Below are 18,476 nucleotides of genomic sequence, written 5' to 3'. Positions count from 1 at the left end.
TCCTGCTACCCAGCTGGGCCTGATCTCAATATCCTTTCGATGCCATTGGCCAGGGGATCCTCTGGGGTCGGCCCTGTGGGGCATGTACTGAATGCGTTCACAGTTTCACAGCAGTTACCTCCAGGGTTGGTTGCAAACAGCAGCTTGAGAGTAGCTGCTCTTCGCCCCTTGGAATCTGGGTTCCACAGGGCACTTATACCGATGCTATTAGACACCTATAGCAGGGATGGAGAACCATTTTTGATCTGAAGAGCTGCATTCCCCTCTGAGCAACCTTCCGCGGGTCACATGCCAACAGCGGGAGTGTCCAAATGGCAAAAGTGGGAGGAGCAACTAATGTAAACTTTACCTTTGTACCTTTCCAGAGACGCAAGAGACGTCATGAGTTCAAGAAGACATTCCAGTCGGGCAAGAAAACAAGTTGGGAGCAAAGCAGGGGTACATCCTGGCGGTGGGATTCCAAGGGTGAGAGAGGTACCCTACCCCTGATTTATACAAAGCAGTTGGGAGCAACTAAGACAGGATTTGAAGCGTCCTGATGGCACCCAATTCTGCTTCATAACATGTGAATCAGGTGTGGCTGTGCAACAACTGGATTGGTGCCAAGGCACAGCTGGATGAGAGCCAATAAACTGGTCTTGAGGGTTGACCTATCTCTTTGGATCTAAGAGTAGTAATCTGATATAGTGATTTATCATTTGCATTTGGATTTTCGAAGGCAAATTTTTTATTGATTTTACATGGTTCACCATCACAGCATATTTTTTTATATTGACAGTTAATATTGCAAATAAATAATATAAATATTTGAGGTCTGTTCCGGAGGGTGAGCATAGAGAGCAGCCTGTGCCAGCGGCAACATTCTCCCATGCTTTGGGTGCAAAATATGTGCTCGCAGACTCTCCATTCACCTGAATCTCCTCCCCCTTCGCCAGAATTCTTGTCGTCCCCTCCTTTTTTTTTTAGAGCTAACCATGGTGCAGTGTTACATTGACACCAGCACTAATTCTAACCATGGTTATCTTCAGACAAGACTGCAACCAGAATCTTGAGCACGTGTCAGGCTGGAGCCAGCAAGCGGACAGCAGCAGCTGCCAGACTTGAACGGCAGCCCAGGGGACGAAGGGAGGTTTGTCATGGGAAGATCAGAGGAAAGGGCAGGGGGGAGTTCACAGCCCAGAGAAACACAGGACTTAGCAGACGATAGCTTGTTCGAACCAGTTTGCAAACCTCTCAGCTTGCAAGAACACAGAAGAGGAGGGGTACAAGAAAAGGGGATATTGACATCACAAAAGCAACAGAAGAGCTTCGTTTTTTTGCATTGTTTCCTGAGGAAGATAAACAACGCTGAGGATTTAGTTGAGTCGTCATCAGGGTAGCTATAAGTCATGGTGGCAGAGAGCTCCAGACAAGTGGCATGGTTTTTCTGGAGTAAAACCAACTTTTAATTGACTGTTGCTGCTGCTACTGCAGGTGTGCAAATACTGATTAACACGAGCTACAGGTAGACACAATCCTGAGCTATGGTTAAGTCCACTGAGGGAAAGAAGCAGGGTGTACTATAGAGGAGACGGGGAGCGAATCTGTGGCATGATATTGATCTCCAACCATGGTTAGAAGATTGGGAGAGTTATGTTTGCACACATTATTTGTATGTTTTTAGAAACTGTAAGGACCAAGCTATTCCTGAGCTGCTGATCACAGCCTCTCTCTGTCCACCTCCATCGTGGAAACAAGACAATATGAATTTCTACCTGAAGCCCTCTACCCATATTCTTGGGCAACCTGTGACTCTCCAGATATTGCTGGACTTACAACTCCCATCATTCCCAAACATTGGGTCATGCTAGCTTAGCTAGTGGGAGTCCCAAACATCTGGAGAACCACAGTTTCCCTCATCCTTGCTCTGTACTTTTATTATTTCTCCTCAGTGTAGGTCCCCTTGTGCTTCATAAGGCTGAGTTTCTGATGGAAGCCTTTGCCGCAGTCTACGCAGTCCCATCGCTTCACACCCATGTGGACTCTCTTATGCCTTATCAGGTGAGAGCTGGTGCTGAAGCTTCTTCCGCACTCGGCACACTCGTACGGTTTCTCCCCAGTGTGGGTCCTCTTGTGCGCAATCAGTTCTCCTTTCTGAATGAAGCTTTTCCCGCAGTCTGAGCACTCGTACGGCTTCTCCCCCGTGTGGGTCCTCCTGTGTCTTATCAGGGATGCGTTATGGCTGAAGCTTTGTCCACAAGCCAAGCATGTGTATGGTTTCTCCCCCGTGTGAACCCTCTTGTGGTTTATGAGGTTCGAGGTGGTGCTGAAGCTTTTCCCGCACTCGGAGCACTCGTAGGGCCTCTCCCCCGTGTGGGTCCTCTCGTGTATCATCAGGTTCGTCCTTCCGTTTGAGATTTTCCCACAGTATGAGCATTTGAAGGGCTTTTCTCCCTTCTGCATCCTCTGGCGACTGAGAAGGACCAAGTTCTGGGAGAGGCTTTTCCCAGTGTCAGAGGCCATCTTTTCTCTCTTACACCCATGAATCCTCCCTTGGAAGGGCCTTTCATCACATTCCTTGGGATGAACAGTGTTTTCTGCTGCTGTTCCCAGATGGACTTCCTGGAGATGTATGGGTCTTTGCTGACCTATATCCCTCACTTCCTCCTCAGTGGCCTGGAGGGATAGGCCTTCAGCACTTTTCAAGGATGTTGTGTCAAAGTTCATGCAGTCAAGTCTTTCCAGCTCAGGATCCTCCTCCTTCATCCTCACTTGCATATCACCTGCTGGAAGACATCGAAAAACAACCTAAGTTACCTCTTCTTACCTTACATATTGCCTCAATAATAATACAGTGGTACCTCGGGTTAAGTACTTAATTTGTTCCGGAGGTCCGTTCTTAACCTGAAATTGTTCTTAACCTGAAGCACCACTTTAGCTAATGGGGCCTCCTGCTGCCGCCGTGCCGCCACTGCACAATTTCTGTTCTCATCCTGAAGCAAAGTTCTTATCCTGAGGTACTATTTCTGGGTTAGCGGAGTCTGTAACCAGAAGCGTATGTAACCTGAAGTGTATGTAACCCGAGGTACCACTGTACAGGATAGCTAATGTGGTGTATTGGTTTTAGGAGGAGTGGAGTGACTCCGGCCTGTGGCCTTCTTTATCTGGTTCTCATGACTCTCCTCATTCTTCCCCTACCCCCAGACCCCTCCCCAGCCCTCCGTGCCCCTCTCAAGTGCTCCTAAGAGGAACTGGTTCCATTTACTGCTCTGGCAGGGTTCTTCACCAACCTGGTACTCCCAGCTGTTGTGGGCTACAACTCCCATTAACCAGCTGTGTTGGCTGGGCCTGATGGGAGTTGTAGTCCTGAGCTGAAAAGTCCATGTTTTGTAGTCCCAAAACTAAGGTGGAGAATCAGCTCTAAGCCATGGTTTCCTTGCTGGCAGCTGAAATTGTGGTTTGGGTTCTAAGCCATGCTTAGTGCAAACTATTGTGTGGCATGAAACCTGAACGGAGCCAGTGGTCAAATAACAACAACAACAACAACAACAATAACAACAACAATAATAAATTTATTAGCACCCATCCATCTGACTGGGTTGCCAATGCCAACATATATATATATAAAATAAAACATTAAAAATCTTCCCAATACAGGGCTGTTCCCTAAACAGGCCCACAGAAAGAGGTTTCTGTGCAGGATAGCCAATAATTCCGTCAAAGAGCAGGGAATGACAGAAACAACCTCAGGAAAAGAAACTCGTTAACATTTAGCCATAATAAAATCCTTACCCACCAACTTGGTCTCCCCATCATCGCCCTCTTGCTTGGCTTCCAGCAAGAGATGGATTTCCATGGTGGTTGATGAATTCTGCTCCAACGTGGGCAAGTTAACAGGCCCTTCTTCTGAAAGGCCAGGGACCTGGAACAGGAAGAGGCACACAGTTCAGGATCCTCTTGTCAGGGGTCACAGCTCAGAGGCAGAGCAGAAGGTCCCTAATTCAATACCCAGGAGAGCAACTGTCAATCTATGTAGGCAGACCTGAGCTAAGTGACAATGTGCTAAATATTTATTTGCTAACCTTTATACAGACTTTCTTCAAAGAAATCTTGGGCTAGACCTTTCCGGAAGTCTCTGATGTTGTTGGCATCTGCCTTTCTCGAGAAACAGTGGTGTATTCAGTGAAACCACAGCCTCCCGTGTTGTTTTTGCTGCTTAATTGACACTAGAGCTACATGCCTGGAGCACAAGCCTGCGTGGTGTACATGGAGGTCCTGGGATACCCAGAGGACAAAAAACCCCTCTCAACCTTGCTGATGGTGGTCCAAAGGAAAGCAGAGCAATACATCTGGCACCAGCTTGGCTGCAGAAGTTGCCGGAAGGAGAGGTACAAGCAGGGCCGTCTTTAGCAGATGCGGCGCCGGGGTGCAAATATTCACCCAGCGCCCCCAAATTACCACGGATAGTGTTGGGGTGGCCATAGCTGCACACTGCCAGCCATTGGGGGGCGCACCTCTCTCCCATGCCGCTGCGGGACAGCGATCCCCGCAGAGGCTTGGGAGCGGCCGCGGAGACCACATAACACCGGTCTTGAAAGACCTACATTGGCTCCCAGTATGTTTCCGAGCACAATTCAAAGTGTTGGTGCTGACCTTTAAAGCCCTAAATGGCCTCAGCCCAGTATACCTGAAGGAGCGTCTCCACCCCCATCATTCTGCCCAGACACGGAGGTCCAGCGCCGAGGGCTTTCTGGCGGTTCCCTCACTGCGAGAAGCCAAGTTACAGGGAACCAGGCAGAGGGTCTTCTTGGTAGTGGCGCCCTCCCTGTGGAACGCCCTGCCACCAGATGTCAAATAGAACAACAACTACCAGACTTTTAGAATACATCTGAAGGCAGCCCTGTTTATTTATACCCCAGATGGGCGGGGTATAAATAATAAATAATAATAATAATAATAATAATAATAATAATAATAATAATAATTCCCTCCCAAGCCTCCTCGGGAGGAGAGTGGTCCCCGCAGAGGCTTGGGAGGGAAGTTGCGTCCCAGCCAGCCATATGGTTGGCGGGGCGCAGCTGGCGGGTTTGCAGGGAAAGGGGAGGCCGCCAGTAAAGCTGCGCAGCTCCCCCACTTGCTGGGGCACCCCAAAGAGGCTGGCACCCTGGCGCGACGCACCACTAAGCGCTATGGGAAAGACGCCTCTGGGTACAAGGTGCAATCCAACCACAATACCTCAAGGACTACCTCTTTCCATATGAACTTTCCTAGACCTTAAGATCAACTTCTGAGGGCCTTCTTTGTGTGCCTCCTCCATGTGAGGCCTGGAAGGTGGCAACACAAGAAGGGGCCTTTTCGGCGGTGGCTCCCCATCTGTGGAATGCTCTCCCCAGGGAGGTTCGTCTGGCACCTGCATTATACACCTGTAGGCACCAGGCAAAAATGTTCCTATTTAACCAGGGCTTTGGCTGTTTGACATCCAATGCTCTTTTAAAATGAGTTGGGGAGGTGGGCGTGTTAGATGTATCATCACTGAAGCAGTCAAATACAACATTTCCTGTTGGCTAGAGTGGACACACAGGGAAATGTTGCTCCAGACAGGGAGGACTTCCTGTCATACCAGCTCTGGAGCATCCTCCGTGTGTGTGTGTGTGTGTGTGTGTGTGTGTGTGTGTGTGTGACCAAATAGATGGGCGTGACCCTAGCAGACCCTATAAAAAGGGCTAGTCATGCAGCAATCTTCCTCTTCTGCTCTTTTGCCATCTTCCTCTCTTCTGGCTCTTAGCCAGCAGCACACGGCTCATCCTTACAGAGGATGGAAGCCACAAGGTAGAAAGTCTGAGGGCTAGCTCAGACTTCTTCTCTCTACAAATGTAACTGTAACCACAAGATAAAGCCTGCCTTCAGGACAATACTGTGAAGTGAATGTAAGTAAACTTTACTCTTACTTTTAAACACGACTGTCATGTTATTATTATTTTAAGAGGGAAATAAAGAGGGGAAACTTACCAGGACCAATCCAGACTGGACATGTCAGACTGGATTGCTCAACTTAAATGATGCTAACGAATCCATCAACTTGCTTCCAGCAATGTGCAAGGGAATGTGCTCTGCTGCTTGCTCACTAGCATGAGTGAGGAGGGATAATATTTAATAATAATAATAATAATAATAATAATAATAATAATAATAATAATAATTATACCCCACCCATCTGGCTGAGTTTCCCCAGCCACTCTGGGCGGCTTCCAATTGAGTTTTAAAAACAATACAGCATTAAATATTAAAAACTTCCCTAAACACGGCTGCCTTCAGATGTCTTTTAAAGATAAGATAGCTGCTTATTTCCTTCACATCTGAAGGGAGGGCGTTCCACAAGGCAGGCGCCACTACCAAGAAGGCCCTCTGTCTGGTTCCCTGTAACCTCACTTCTCGCAATGAGGGAACTGCTAGAAGGCCCTTGGTGCTGGATCTCAGTGTCCGGGCTGAACGATGGGGGTGGAGACGCTCCCTCAGGTATACTGGACCAAGACCCTTCAGGGCTTTAAAGGTCAGCACCAACGCTTTGAATTGTGCTCGGAAACGTACTGGGAGCCAATGCAGATCTCTCAGGACTGGTGTTAAGTTGTCCCGGCAGCCATTCCCAGTCACCAGTCTAGCTGCCGCATTCTGGAATAATTGCAGTTTCTGGGTCACCTTCAAGGTAGCCCCATGTAGAGCATATCCTCTTCTACTTTCCTCAACATCCCCACAGGGTGGTTATTGGGTTTTTAGGTTATTGGCTCTATCGTCTACGACTGGCAACAGCTCTTCAGGATTTTCAGTGAGAGACTCTCCCAGCCCTACAGATGCCGAGGCCTGAACCCGGGACCTTTTGCATGCAAAGCAGATTGGATGGACCTTTGTCCTGACGCCACAGGTCTCTTTTTATGCTGCCACTGCCCTCCACAGGTGCATTAAGGTGAACAGCATGCAAAACCCTCACCTCTTGTTCTGTTCTCATGGCCTCCCGGTGGATCTTCATCAAGAAATCCTCCACCTGAGCCACAGCCTCCGTGCAGTTCCCCGGACCACGTTCCCAGACCCAGCTCTGCATCTCCTGGGGCAGGATGGTCAGGAACTGCTCCAGAACCACCAGGTCCACAATCTGCTCCTTGGTGTGTCTGTCTGGCTTCAGCCACCGATAGCAGAGTTCCTGGAGATGATTGCACACGTCTCGAGGGCCGTCAGTCTCCAGGTAGCAGAACCGCCTGAAGCTTTGGCGCTCCATCTCCAAGCTGGCGGCATCCTCATCCAGAATCTCTTCCTTCACTTCCACAGGAGAATCTTCCCTTCTACTAGGCCACCTGCTGAAAGAGACCTGGGTATCCTTATGAACTCCCATGGACACCTGTTGAGGCACCTGCAAGCTTTTCCACCCTGAAAATGGGGCCTGCATCTGCAGTGGCAAAACCTTCTGCCGCTGAGATTCCCAGCCCTGCGGGTCTTGCTCCTCCATTTTCAGGTCTTGCTCCTCCATTTTTATTCCTGGAAAACAAAAGCAATGCCAATAAGCAACAGGCGATGAAAACTGGGCATGTTTACTCTCCCCTAATAGACACATATTATTAATAAAAAATATAGCATATGTGCTATCAACCATCCATGACTCATGGATGGGGAACATGTGACCCTGCAGATATTGCTGGACTACAATTCCCATCATCCTTGGTTGTTGGCCTTGCTGGCTGGGGCCTGATGGGAACTGCATTCAATAATGTCTGAAGGGCCCCTGGTTTATACAGGAAGCTGCCTTATGCCAAGTCAGACTGTCAGCTGCTCTCCAGGGTTCCAGGCGTTAAGAGTTTCATGCTCTACAGAAGTGTTTCCCAAACTTGGGCTTCCAGCTATTTTTGAACTACAATTCCTATCATCCCTGACCACTGGTCCTGCTAGGTAGGAATGATGGGAGTTGTAAGTTCAAAAACAGGTGGAGACCCAAGATTGGGAAACTGTGCTCTACAGCAAGAGGCAGGGATAAAACCTCTGTTTACAGTAAATATTAAAATTAACAATAAAAACAGCTAATAACATTTAAACAAAGACAAAAACCAACAGTGTATGATATTTAAACATGCCAGCATCTATGTGTCTGGATAGGTTTGACTAAACAAAAATGTTTTTAAGCAGGTGCTGCAAAGAGCACAGCGAAGGCGGCCTGCCTGATGTCAACAGTTTCTAACTTTTAGAAGATAACTAGAGGCAGTCCTGTTTAGGGAAGTTTTTAATGTTTGATGTTTTATTGTGTTTTTGGTAATTCTGTTGAGAATCGCCCAGAGTGGCTGGGGAAAACCCAGCCAGATGGGTGGGGTATAAATTATTATTATTATTATTATTATTATTATTATTATTATTATTATTATTATTATTATAACAGGCAGACAGGTAGGGATCTCCAACATGTTGCCCCTGCCACACTAAAGGATAAATTTCTTACAGCTGAGGAAGGAGTATGTGTGGCACCTGTTAACATTGCCAGTTCTGCGGATCCAATTGTCTGAACCAGCACATATGCTGTGCGGTGATCCTGAAGGTATGATGAAGATTATGATAATAAATAAATACAATTTGTGATTAGCACAGCACCCATTCTTCCTTCACAACCAATATCAGTGGTCCTTTCTAGCTGATCTGACGCCCTTGGTGAGAGGTGGAAGCCCTGATCTCCACTGAGCCCGAGGACACTTGCTAGAGAGTCTCATCTCTCACCCTCTGCTTGCTCTCCCAGCAGATCCCCTTCTGCTAGATTCCGCTCAATCCACTTCCCCTCCCTTCCTTCCTTGAACGCACCTGCTTCAGGCCGGCTTTGCATTGCTCGCCCTTGGCAGCAGCCCCCTAATGGCTCCAAGGATAAGAAATCCAAAAGGGGGAGGGATTTGTTTTTCAATTAAAAAAGAAAGGAGGAGGGTAAAGTGGCTTTGCTTTCCTCAATTCTCCCCCAATTTGTCACACACACTCGGCCACTCTAGGCATCATCTCGTTCAGTGCCCTTTAACTCTTTCAGTGCCTCGCAGCAAACGCTGGAGTTCATTGGTGCGTCCCCCGCCCCCAGATTAATGTTGGAAAGTCTGTTTCCATTCGGGAACTCGCAATTTTGCCACAAAAAAAAAAAAAAAAGGGAATGAGCGCCATCTGCCTGATTAGGTGTTTCCTGTCCAGCAAAAGGACCACATTGCAATCCCAACCTGTGCTTGTCTACTCAGTCGTTAAGTCCCATTAAGTTCAATGAGATTTACTCCTAGGTAAGTGTATGCCCATTGAAGCCCCTCTGCAGACACCCACAAATTGGTACTGTCTCTTCTGAGTTCCCCGACTGTGCAATATATTTATGATTCCTTGTTTTGTTCAGTATTATTCAAAGCAGCCTTTAAGAACACCCGGCCTCCCGGGTTACGTACAAACTTAAACCCAGTATTGAACTCGCTGGTTGGTATCTTATCATCACGCTCCAAATTACAGCCTTACAAAGAGTGTGAAAGCTTTACAGAAGGAGCAGGTGTATCCCTGATTTACAGAAGGCTTGTTCGCACGTTACACTGAACACTGGTGCACACTGTCTCTGCATATGTGCAAGTGCTCTTGCGAATGAGTGAACTCTTGTTGATCTGCATATCACAGCTGCTGCGTAAAAAAGGTGTCCAGCCTGTGACTTGTGAAACGCTACACATTAGTAACTCTACGCGTGTCAAATACTTGTGTACAGAGAGGTATACTGCACATATTGTGCACTCATAGAATGTAACATGTGAACACTCCTCTTGTATTACCAAGTACACTGGTTGTGCATCATTTGAATGCAGCATGTGGACACACGACACGCACACTGCGATGTATTTTTGAAGTTGGTATTTGCTAGTATATGTGATGCTGTACAAAATTCTGCAAATTAAATAAGTAAACAATAGCAACACGCCTACAGATACAGAAGTAGGGAGAGATGGAGGCTAAGGGAGAGGATACATTTATTATGAATCAAAAGGGGTTAGTCTAAAACTTCTGCTCCCCACCACCCATTAATAAAAGGTGTACAATGCCTCCAATAATCTTTGTGTCGAAGGGAAGAGTTAAACTGACAACTCTCCCGTTCCTAGATAGGCAAGGGGGTGGGTGCGTCTTGGAGGGGCATTGACTTCCTGTTCCTGCCCATCCCCATAGCTTTGGTGCAATAAATAGCTGGGGGGGGGGGGGATATTTTGCCTTAGGAGACTTTGGCTCCAGGGATCTGAATCGCCAGCACTGGAGACAGTAGCGAGAGGTAAGTTGAGTAGGGGATGAAGCGGAAAGGCAGAGATAGCTGGGAAGCGAAAGAGGGAGAGAAATGGCAGAGAAGGGACGGGATTGCAATTGGCCGGTCAGGGTTGCAAACAGGGAGAAGACATGCAAAGTACCCAGATCTTGCGGGTTGTCTGTGCACCAGTGCGCCCTCTTCGAAATGGGAAAGGAGCAGGGCTAAGAGATGCAAAAACGCTGGAGAGAAAACAAGGCTTCTCTAACCAAGTGACAGCCTTAAGCTTATGGGGTGGGGAACCTGTGGCTCTCTAGATGTAGGGGGAGGACAGCAACTCAGAGCACCTGCCTTGCAGGCAGAAGTTTCCGGCTTCAATCCCCACCTGAGCATCTGCATTTTTTAATACAAACTCTTTTCTATTCCAGGAGCTTCAGTGAGAATAAAAAATGGAAGTACATGAACCAGCAGGACCTGGACCAGGCGAGCGATTGGATGCAGGAAGAGGCAAACCCCACTTCTGCCAAATGGGAGCCACCAGGGAGTCTCTGACAGGGGCTGCTCCACAGCCTGTTAAGCAAGAACCGAATGAGCAGGGCTGGGAAGGCCAGTGGCCCGGATTCATGGAGACCATGCCGGCCCCTCAGTCCCAGAGGAAAACTCAACGGCTGCTTGAGCCCACCTCAGGAGAGGGTGCTGAGGGATTCCAGGTCTCCTTTGAAGGAGCTGAGGGCGGCCTGGAGCACAGAGGAGGGGACATGTCTAGCACCCTGCTAGGCCTCAGCCAAGAGAGCCTGGATTCTTCAGTGAAAGTGAAGGAAGAGATTCTGGAGGACGAGGACACAGTCAGCAGCTACTTCAAGGAATTCACTGGCCAAAGAGCCAAGGAGGCCTCAGAGGTAATTTAGCCCACTCTGGGAAGCTTTGCAACCAGGATTTATTCAACCTTCCCATTCTGCCCATTCGTATTGTGCAATAAATCTCTTTCTGTCCACTCCATTTTATAGGGACTTGACACAGCCCCAAGAAGGTTGTCCTGCATGGTTGTTCCCTCAGTGCTAGGTGGAGTGGTGATTGCAAGAAATCAGAATTACTTTCTAATTTGTATCTCCCCACCTCCCTTTCTATTTCAGATGCCACCAGGATCCGTTGAAGACATGGCAGCTAATTACCCCAAGTTAATCTCAAATCCTGTGAAGGGCCAAATTCCTTTGGAAGTCAAGGAGGAGGGTTGTGAAGAGGCCAGCTTGCTGGGTAAGGATTTGAATCCGAAAGTTAGTATTATTTGGAAACTTCTAGATGCTTCTGATATGTAGAAGTTTTTCTCCCTCTCTTTTAACACTATGACTCAGGGACATTCAACAAACCTCAATGCTGGAAGATTCAGGACACATTTGTAAGGCTTGTATTTCTGCACACCTTTGGGTTTCCCTGAGCCTGTTGATGTGTGGATGGTAGCTTTTTGGCTACATCACTTAAAGGAAAAACTCAGTCTTAAGAGTAGAGGATTGGGTAATTCACTTTATTTCTTTGAGAAAACTTTTTCTAACTCATGCCCTTATTCTGTTTCTTCCAGTAGGCCAAGAGTGGGAGAGCGTAAAGGAGGCTTTTCCACTTAAGCAAATTGACACCAGTGGAATATCCTTGGAAAGAGCTAAAGGGGTGTTTTTCCTGGGTGGCGAGGTGGACGAGATGCCTGCAGTTCAAGAATCCAAGCAGGAGTACCGTCAGTGGACAATGCCAGAATACAGGTTACTTTGTGAGGAAGGTAACAGTGACTCGTGCAAAGGAAGTTTCCAAGATAAATTCTTGAGGCATGAGGCAATACAGATGGACTCAGAGTGTGGAAAGAACTTCTGTCAGGACGTTGACCTAACTAAGAATCAGAAAATGCTGTACACATGCACATTCTGTGGGAAAATTGCTAACAGGAGAGCAGACCTTCTTGTTCACGAGAGAACCCACACTGGAGAAAAACCATACGAGTGCTCCGAGTGTGGGAAAAGCTTCAATACCACGTCTTACCTCACAAAACACAAAAGAATACACACAGGAGAGAAACCATATAAATGTTCAGAGTGCGGGCAAAGCTTCTGTCAGAAAGGGAATCTGGTTTCACATGTCAGAATCCACACGGGGGAGAAACCATATAAGTGTGGGGAGTGCGGACAAAGCTTCAGTCAAAGGAAAATTCTTGGTAAACACCAGAGGATCCACACGGGAGAGAAACCGTATAAGTGTTTAGAATGTGGGCAAAGCTTCAGTCAGGCATCACATCTCCTTACACACAGAAGGACCCACACAGGAGAAAAACCTCATAAATGCTCAGACTGTGGGAAAAGCTTCAATCAGAAAGGAGACCTTGTTATCCACAAGAGAAAGCACACTGGACAAAAGCCATATGAATGCTCTGAGTGTGGGAAAAGCTTTAGCACAGGCTATCAATTCATAAACCATAAAAGGTTACATACAGGGGAGAAACCCTATACTTGCTCAGAATGTGGACAGAGCTTTAATTGGAAGTCAAACCTTATTACACACAGGAGAATCCATACTGGTGAGAAGCCATATGTGTGCTCCATCTGTAGGAAAAGTTTCAGCGATAAATCCTCCCTCACTAAACACCTGAGAACCCACACAGGGGAGAAACCCTACAAATGCTCTGATTGCGGGCAAAGTTTCAATTTGAAATCAAACCTTATCACACACCAGAGAACCCATACTGGAGAGAAACCGTATTCGTGCCCCGAGTGTGGGAAAAGCTTAAGTCACAGATCCTCCCTTACGAAGCACATAAGGACCCACACAGGAGAAAAGCCTTATGAGTGCTATGAATGTGGGAAAAGCTTTATTTCTAGCTCTGACTGTAAGAAACACGAAAGGGTACACACACGAGAGAAACCATACAAACGCGGGAGGAAATGTCCACTATTCCCTCTGTTTCTGTAACAGAAAATCTACATGTGAACCTTTAGGATGTCTGTGAAGAAGAGTTTGGAGTGAAAGCTTCATAAATTTAGACTGTGTGAATAGTTTATGATGGAGATCAACGGCTACTAGATAAAAAAAAACGGTGAAACTACACAGGGTTTTTTATCTCTAGGCAACATTCCATTCATTGCACATGGAAAGCAGACCTCATAGATAGATTCTTGAAATTCCTTGATAGAAATTAAGTCATTGCTAGATTCCACCATATTAATATTTAGTTTAGTTGCTGAAATTCATTGGAGGCAGATGGAGCACTAACCTCACTCTCCAACAGCCAGAAGATTATCCAAAACTCAGCAGGGAGGATAGGGACAAAACCAGAACTATCATGGGCTCTGGCTCCACCTACTGTTGGCCTCCTTGCCTTCCCGCTACCAAGTCACAGTGGGCACCGTTCTCCACTGCTGAACATATGGGTGCTGAACTAATGTTCCAACATTTTATCTTGCTCTAGAGAAATCTGATGGACTCTGGGCCTGTGCATCCAAAACGTTGGTGTTGGCCCCTTAGAAGTTCCAAATATTTATTCAACTATTTTGGAGTGCTGGTGCCTACAGATGATAGAAGCAAAATAGCTGCTTCTAAAAAAAGCACAAAAACACCCGGAAATATTGTGTGCAGCTAGTAAAATTTGTATTGAATTGGGGTGATTTTGATGTTAGTTTGTTTGTTGGTTTCTCCCTCTCTCTTTTTAAAGGTTTTCAATATACCTGTTCTGTGTAGTTTTCTTTTCAGCCATTGTTAGACTCTGTCTGGAGTTGCATGACTGGATGTTTTGAGTGTGTCAATTCATACACACTTCAGACTCCAGGGATGCTAAATGTAGTTGATGCACATGCAATGGCTGAAAGAGTTGTGTGCAAAGAGTTTTCTCATTAAATTCTAGATCTTCCCCCAATCCTGTTCAATATATACAAATCTCAGGGGAATTCAGCACCATATACTTGCGCCAAAAAACCACAAGTCCTGTCACCTTAAAACATGGACAGGGAACCTCAGGGGCTGAATGTGGCCCTGCAGACCTTTCTCTAGCCCTGGGAACTCTCTCCAGGCATCCCAAGTGCTTTTGCCTGGCTGGAATGTGTCCTTGAACTCTGATCATGCCTCTTGCTTCCCTGGATGGAAGACACAAATAGAGGTATAAGTGTAGAAAAGTAATATTTGCATTTGGTGGTCTGCCCATTTTTGCCTCTGGCTTCACTCATCCCTGGCCCACAGACGTTTGCCCAAAAAGGAAAATGGCTCTCAAACCAAAAACACTTTCCACCACCCCTGCCTTAAAGGTAAAGGGACCCCTGACCATTAGGTCCAGTCGCGGACGACTCTGGGGTTGCGGCACTCATCTCGCTTTACTGGCCGAGGGAGCCTGCGTAGAGCTTCCGGGTCATGTGGCCAGCATGACTAAGCCGCTTCTGGCGAACCAGAGCAGCGCACGGAAATGCCGTTTACCTTCCCGCCAGAGCAGTACCTATTTATCTACTTGCACTTTGATGTGCTTTCAAACTGCTAGGTTGGCAGGAGCAGGGACCGAGCAACGGGAGCTCACCCCGTTGCGGGGATTCGAACCGCCAAACTTCTGATCGGCAAGCCCTAGGCTCTGCGGTTTAACCCTTACAACCTTGCAGATCAACAAATTTATTATGGACAAAACTTACCTATAGCCATGTTGCTCTGCTGTTTGAGGAGGACCTCTAACAGAAAAAAGAAAAAGGATGACAGCTAGATTAGTACTCAGAACTAATGTGTCAGAAGTTTGCAGTGCAATCCTGTACGATTCTACTGAACATAGAAATGGTAAGCCCCATTCAATTCATTTGGTCTTACTCCAAGAAAAATGTAGCTTTCGACCTTAAGAGGCAGTGTGCCTTTAAGTACGAGTTGCTAATAAGTCACAATAGGAATATGCCATAGTCGTCGTTGCTTATGGGCTTCCCAGAGTTAGCTGCCTGGCCACAAAATGTTGCAATATAAGGGTCTTTGAGATGATCCAGAATGGTTTTTTCATACCACAGAATAGTGAGTTAAAGTACAGTGGTACCTCGGGTTACAGATGCTTCAGGTTACTGACGCTTCAGGTTACAGACTCCGCTAACCCAGAAATAGTCCTTCAGGTTAAGAACTTTGTTTCAGGATGAGAACAGAAATCGCGCAGCAGCGGCACAGCGGCAGCGGGAGGCCCCATTAGCTAAAGTGGTACCTCAGGTTAAGAACAGTTTCAGGTCAAGAACGGACCTCCAGAACGAATTAAGTTCTTAACCTGAGTTACCACTGTATGAGCTTTCTTTAATTCTTGTTTTCAGTTCATGCTACAATTCCAAAGCAGAGGTCCAGGACCACCTGCATAAAAAGTGTGTGTGTTGCCCCTGAACTACCAACCCTCTCTGGGAGTGTGAGAATGGGAGAGGAACAATACATTTGCTTTTCTGCTCTCAAACTTTTTGTTTTTTTTTTAAAAAAAATAACAATGTGCACACATAGGTATAAAAATACCTGTTCACGTGCTCAGAATGGAAAAGGGGAGTGGGACAGCAGGGATGAAATGACTGAAAGGGGAGAAAACAGCCCAACCCCGAAACATTTGTCAAGCTTTGTGCCCTGTTGTGAGCAATAAATGAATGAGCCATTGCAATTTTCCGAATGGAATGTGCGGCAGCCAAACAGACCAATCACAGAGGCATCCATAAAAACAGGATCTGAATGACTCGCATGATGTTAAAGTACTGTCTGCAATCACCTTTAGGCTTCCTTACTGTAGGGCTGTCCCTGTCCCCCCACCCCCAACCCAGACAAAACCTCAATTGAAGGATACTCCTTCACCTCCTGAGGGACTCTGTTCCACTGTCAAATGTCTAATGGCAGTGGCATTTCTATACAGGAGCCACTCATTTTCCAGCTTCATAAAGTGCTACATGTTGATTGATTTGAAAAACTCAAATAAACAAATTTACAAAAAAAGAAAGAAAAATAATTCAGTATTTTACCTAAGAAATTGTGTACACGTAAGAGGTGGGGTCGAAGCCCTGAACACCAAACCATGGATTTTACCCCAGTTTTGCTGTTTTATAAAAAACAGCAAAAACAATTTCACATAAGCCTCTTTGCTTAACTTATCCCCAATTAATTTCCCACCAAAACAATAGGACTGTAACAATAAACAAAACATAAACAGCTTTACAAAATCAACGAAGTTTATTTAAACAGACAGAAAGAGGAAAAAACACAGACAAGCCTCATGTAGTAATTATTATTGTTGTTGTTATTTAAATCAAAATAATTCTAAGTCATAGGTTAGGAATACTATACTATGTCCTCAGTAGATGACCACCTCACTTAACTATTGGTGAATTCTTTAAATGCTAGAGTTGTTTCCCTAACTCAGGGAAGAAAGATGTCCCACAGAGGGGCAATTAAGAGTCATCTTCAACAGCCTTTGCTGTTTGTACGCCCTAATAACTTTAGCTAGTAGTTTTGTAGAGCCAGTTCAGTTAGGAACATTAGAAGTGACCCTATACCACGCCAGACCAACTGCTTCATGTTGCTCAGAATAGTCTGCACTGACTGGTAGCGGTTCCCCAGGGTTTCAAACAGTGGTCTCTCCCAGTCCATCATGGGGGTGTGGGAACCTTCTGCATGCAGACTAAGCTAAAACTGCCCCCCCCCCCATCGTCTGCACTGACTGAGAGCAGCTCTCCATAGTTTCAGGCACAGAGTCTTTCCCGACCCTACCTAGAAAGGGCTCCGTTCACAAGCGAGGGGGAACAGGAGGCACACAGAATTGCAGAATTGGATCTCAAAGGTCTTCTCGTCCAACTGCCTGCAATGCAAAGCATCCATGACGGATGGCCACCAACACCTGCTAAACAACATGTGACGGAGATGCTCAGAGGTCAGGAGAGGCCCTGTCTGCACCATCTTCATGCCCCCTCCCCCTTTTCCATGGGGGAAACGTGAAGCCAACTTATACTGACCAGGCCATTGGTTCCACTGTCCCAGAATTACAGCGCTCTCAAATATTTTTTTTTAATGGGAGATTTCAGGAACCCAATGCAGGACCTTTTCAAAGGGCGCCATAGCTCAGTTGCAGGGCACAATTTTCCCGTGTAAGGCTCATCTCCAGCAGGTGAGGTGGAAGGCCCACTCTCCCCCTGAAAGCTTGGAGAGCCCATGCCTGTCAGAATGCATAACACCAGGCTAGATGAATAAGGCTACTTCTTACATCCTTGTGTTCTGCCTGTGAGATCTGGATGCTTCTGGTGAAAGGTGCAGGAGCCAGTGAGGGGAGCGGCCAGGGGAAAGTTCTACCTCTCTTTTAAATCAGAACCAGTGGAGGGAGTGAAGGTCCTGTGTGAGTGTCTGGAGACGGTTGGAGGATGGTTGGCAGCTAACGGATTGAGGTTGAATAATGACAAGATAGAAGTACTGTTCTTGGAAGATAGAGGGCGGGCTGGAAGGGAGGACTCCCTGATCCTGAATGGGGTAACTGTGCCCCTGAAGGACCAGGTGCACAGCCTGGGAGTCATTTTGGACTCACAGCTGTCCATGGAGGCACAGGTTAATTCTGTGTCCAGGGCAGCTGTTTACCAGCCCACAGACTGTCTTGCCAGCGTGGTGCATGCTCTATTTATCTCACGCTTGAACTACTGCAATGCGCTCTACGTGGGGCTACCTTTGAAGGTGACTCGGAAACTGCAATTAATCCAGAATGTGGCAGCTAGACTGGTGATTGAGAGTGGCTGCCGAGACCACATAACACCGCTCCTGAAAGATCTTCACTGGTTCCCAGTACGTTTCCGAGCACAATTCAAAGTGTTGGTGCTGACCTTTAAAGCCCTAAACAGCCTCGGTCCTGTATACCAGAAGGAGCGTCTCCACCCCCATCATCCAGCCTGGACACTGAGTTCCAGCGCCGAGGGCCTTTTGGCGGTTCCCTCGCTGTGAGAAGTGAGGTTACAGGGAACCAGGCAGAGGGCCTTCTCAGTAGTGGCGCCTGCCTGTGGAACGCCCTCCCAGCAGATGTCAAGGCAATAAACAACTATTTTACTTTAAAAAGACAACTGAAGGCGACCCTGTTTTTAATGTCTGATGCTGTATTGTTTTTAATGTCTGATGCTGTATTGTTTTTAATATTCAGTTGGAAGCTGCCCAGAGTGGCTGGGGTGTAAGTAATAAATTATTATTATTATTATTATTATTATTATTATTATTATTATTATTATTATTATGAAGGCCAGGCCAGGATGAG

General features: G+C 46.8%; 2 protein-coding genes across 6 annotated transcripts; one reads left to right on the top strand and one right to left on the bottom strand.

Moving 5' to 3' along the window:
- Positions 1-709: 709 nt before the first annotated feature.
- Positions 710-8,985, bottom strand: LOC310837630 (uncharacterized protein). 3 transcript variants are annotated; one of them, XM_083724536.1, is made up of 5 exons: positions 8,809-8,985; positions 8,482-8,545; positions 6,965-7,506; positions 3,772-3,901; positions 710-2,765 (listed from the first exon to the last, which is right to left on the bottom strand). In XM_083724536.1, the coding sequence occupies exons 2-5, from the start codon at positions 8,489-8,491 to the stop codon at positions 1,918-1,920; spliced, it is 1,530 nt and encodes a 509-aa protein (XP_083580662.1). In that variant the 5' UTR covers positions 8,492-8,545; positions 8,809-8,985; the 3' UTR covers positions 710-1,917. The 3 variants fall into 3 exon arrangements, with proteins under 3 accessions (XP_083580662.1, XP_083580661.1, XP_083580660.1); XM_083724535.1 differs by lacking the exon at positions 8,482-8,545 and having other exon boundaries at positions 710-2,762; XM_083724534.1 differs by lacking the exon at positions 8,482-8,545 and having other exon boundaries at positions 8,809-8,984.
- A 1,178-nt stretch (positions 8,986-10,163) lies between these two features.
- Positions 10,164-13,942, top strand: LOC310837448 (uncharacterized protein). 3 transcript variants are annotated; one of them, XM_083724064.1, is made up of 4 exons: positions 10,164-10,273; positions 10,672-11,142; positions 11,377-11,497; positions 11,823-13,942. In XM_083724064.1, the coding sequence occupies exons 2-4, from the start codon at positions 10,693-10,695 to the stop codon at positions 13,190-13,192; spliced, it is 1,941 nt and encodes a 646-aa protein (XP_083580190.1). In that variant the 5' UTR covers positions 10,164-10,273; positions 10,672-10,692; the 3' UTR covers positions 13,193-13,942. The 3 variants fall into 3 exon arrangements, with proteins under 3 accessions (XP_083580190.1, XP_083580188.1, XP_083580189.1); XM_083724062.1 differs by having other exon boundaries at positions 11,820-13,942; XM_083724063.1 differs by having other exon boundaries at positions 10,180-10,277; positions 11,820-13,942.
- Positions 13,943-18,476: the final 4,534 nt, after the last annotated feature.

The sequence above is a fragment of the Podarcis gaigeae genome (genome assembly GCF_964106915.1).
Source record: "Podarcis gaigeae genome assembly, chromosome: 2".
Taxonomy (NCBI): domain Eukaryota; kingdom Metazoa; phylum Chordata; class Lepidosauria; order Squamata; family Lacertidae; genus Podarcis; species Podarcis gaigeae.
This window is presented reverse-complemented; position numbering and strand designations above follow the sequence as displayed.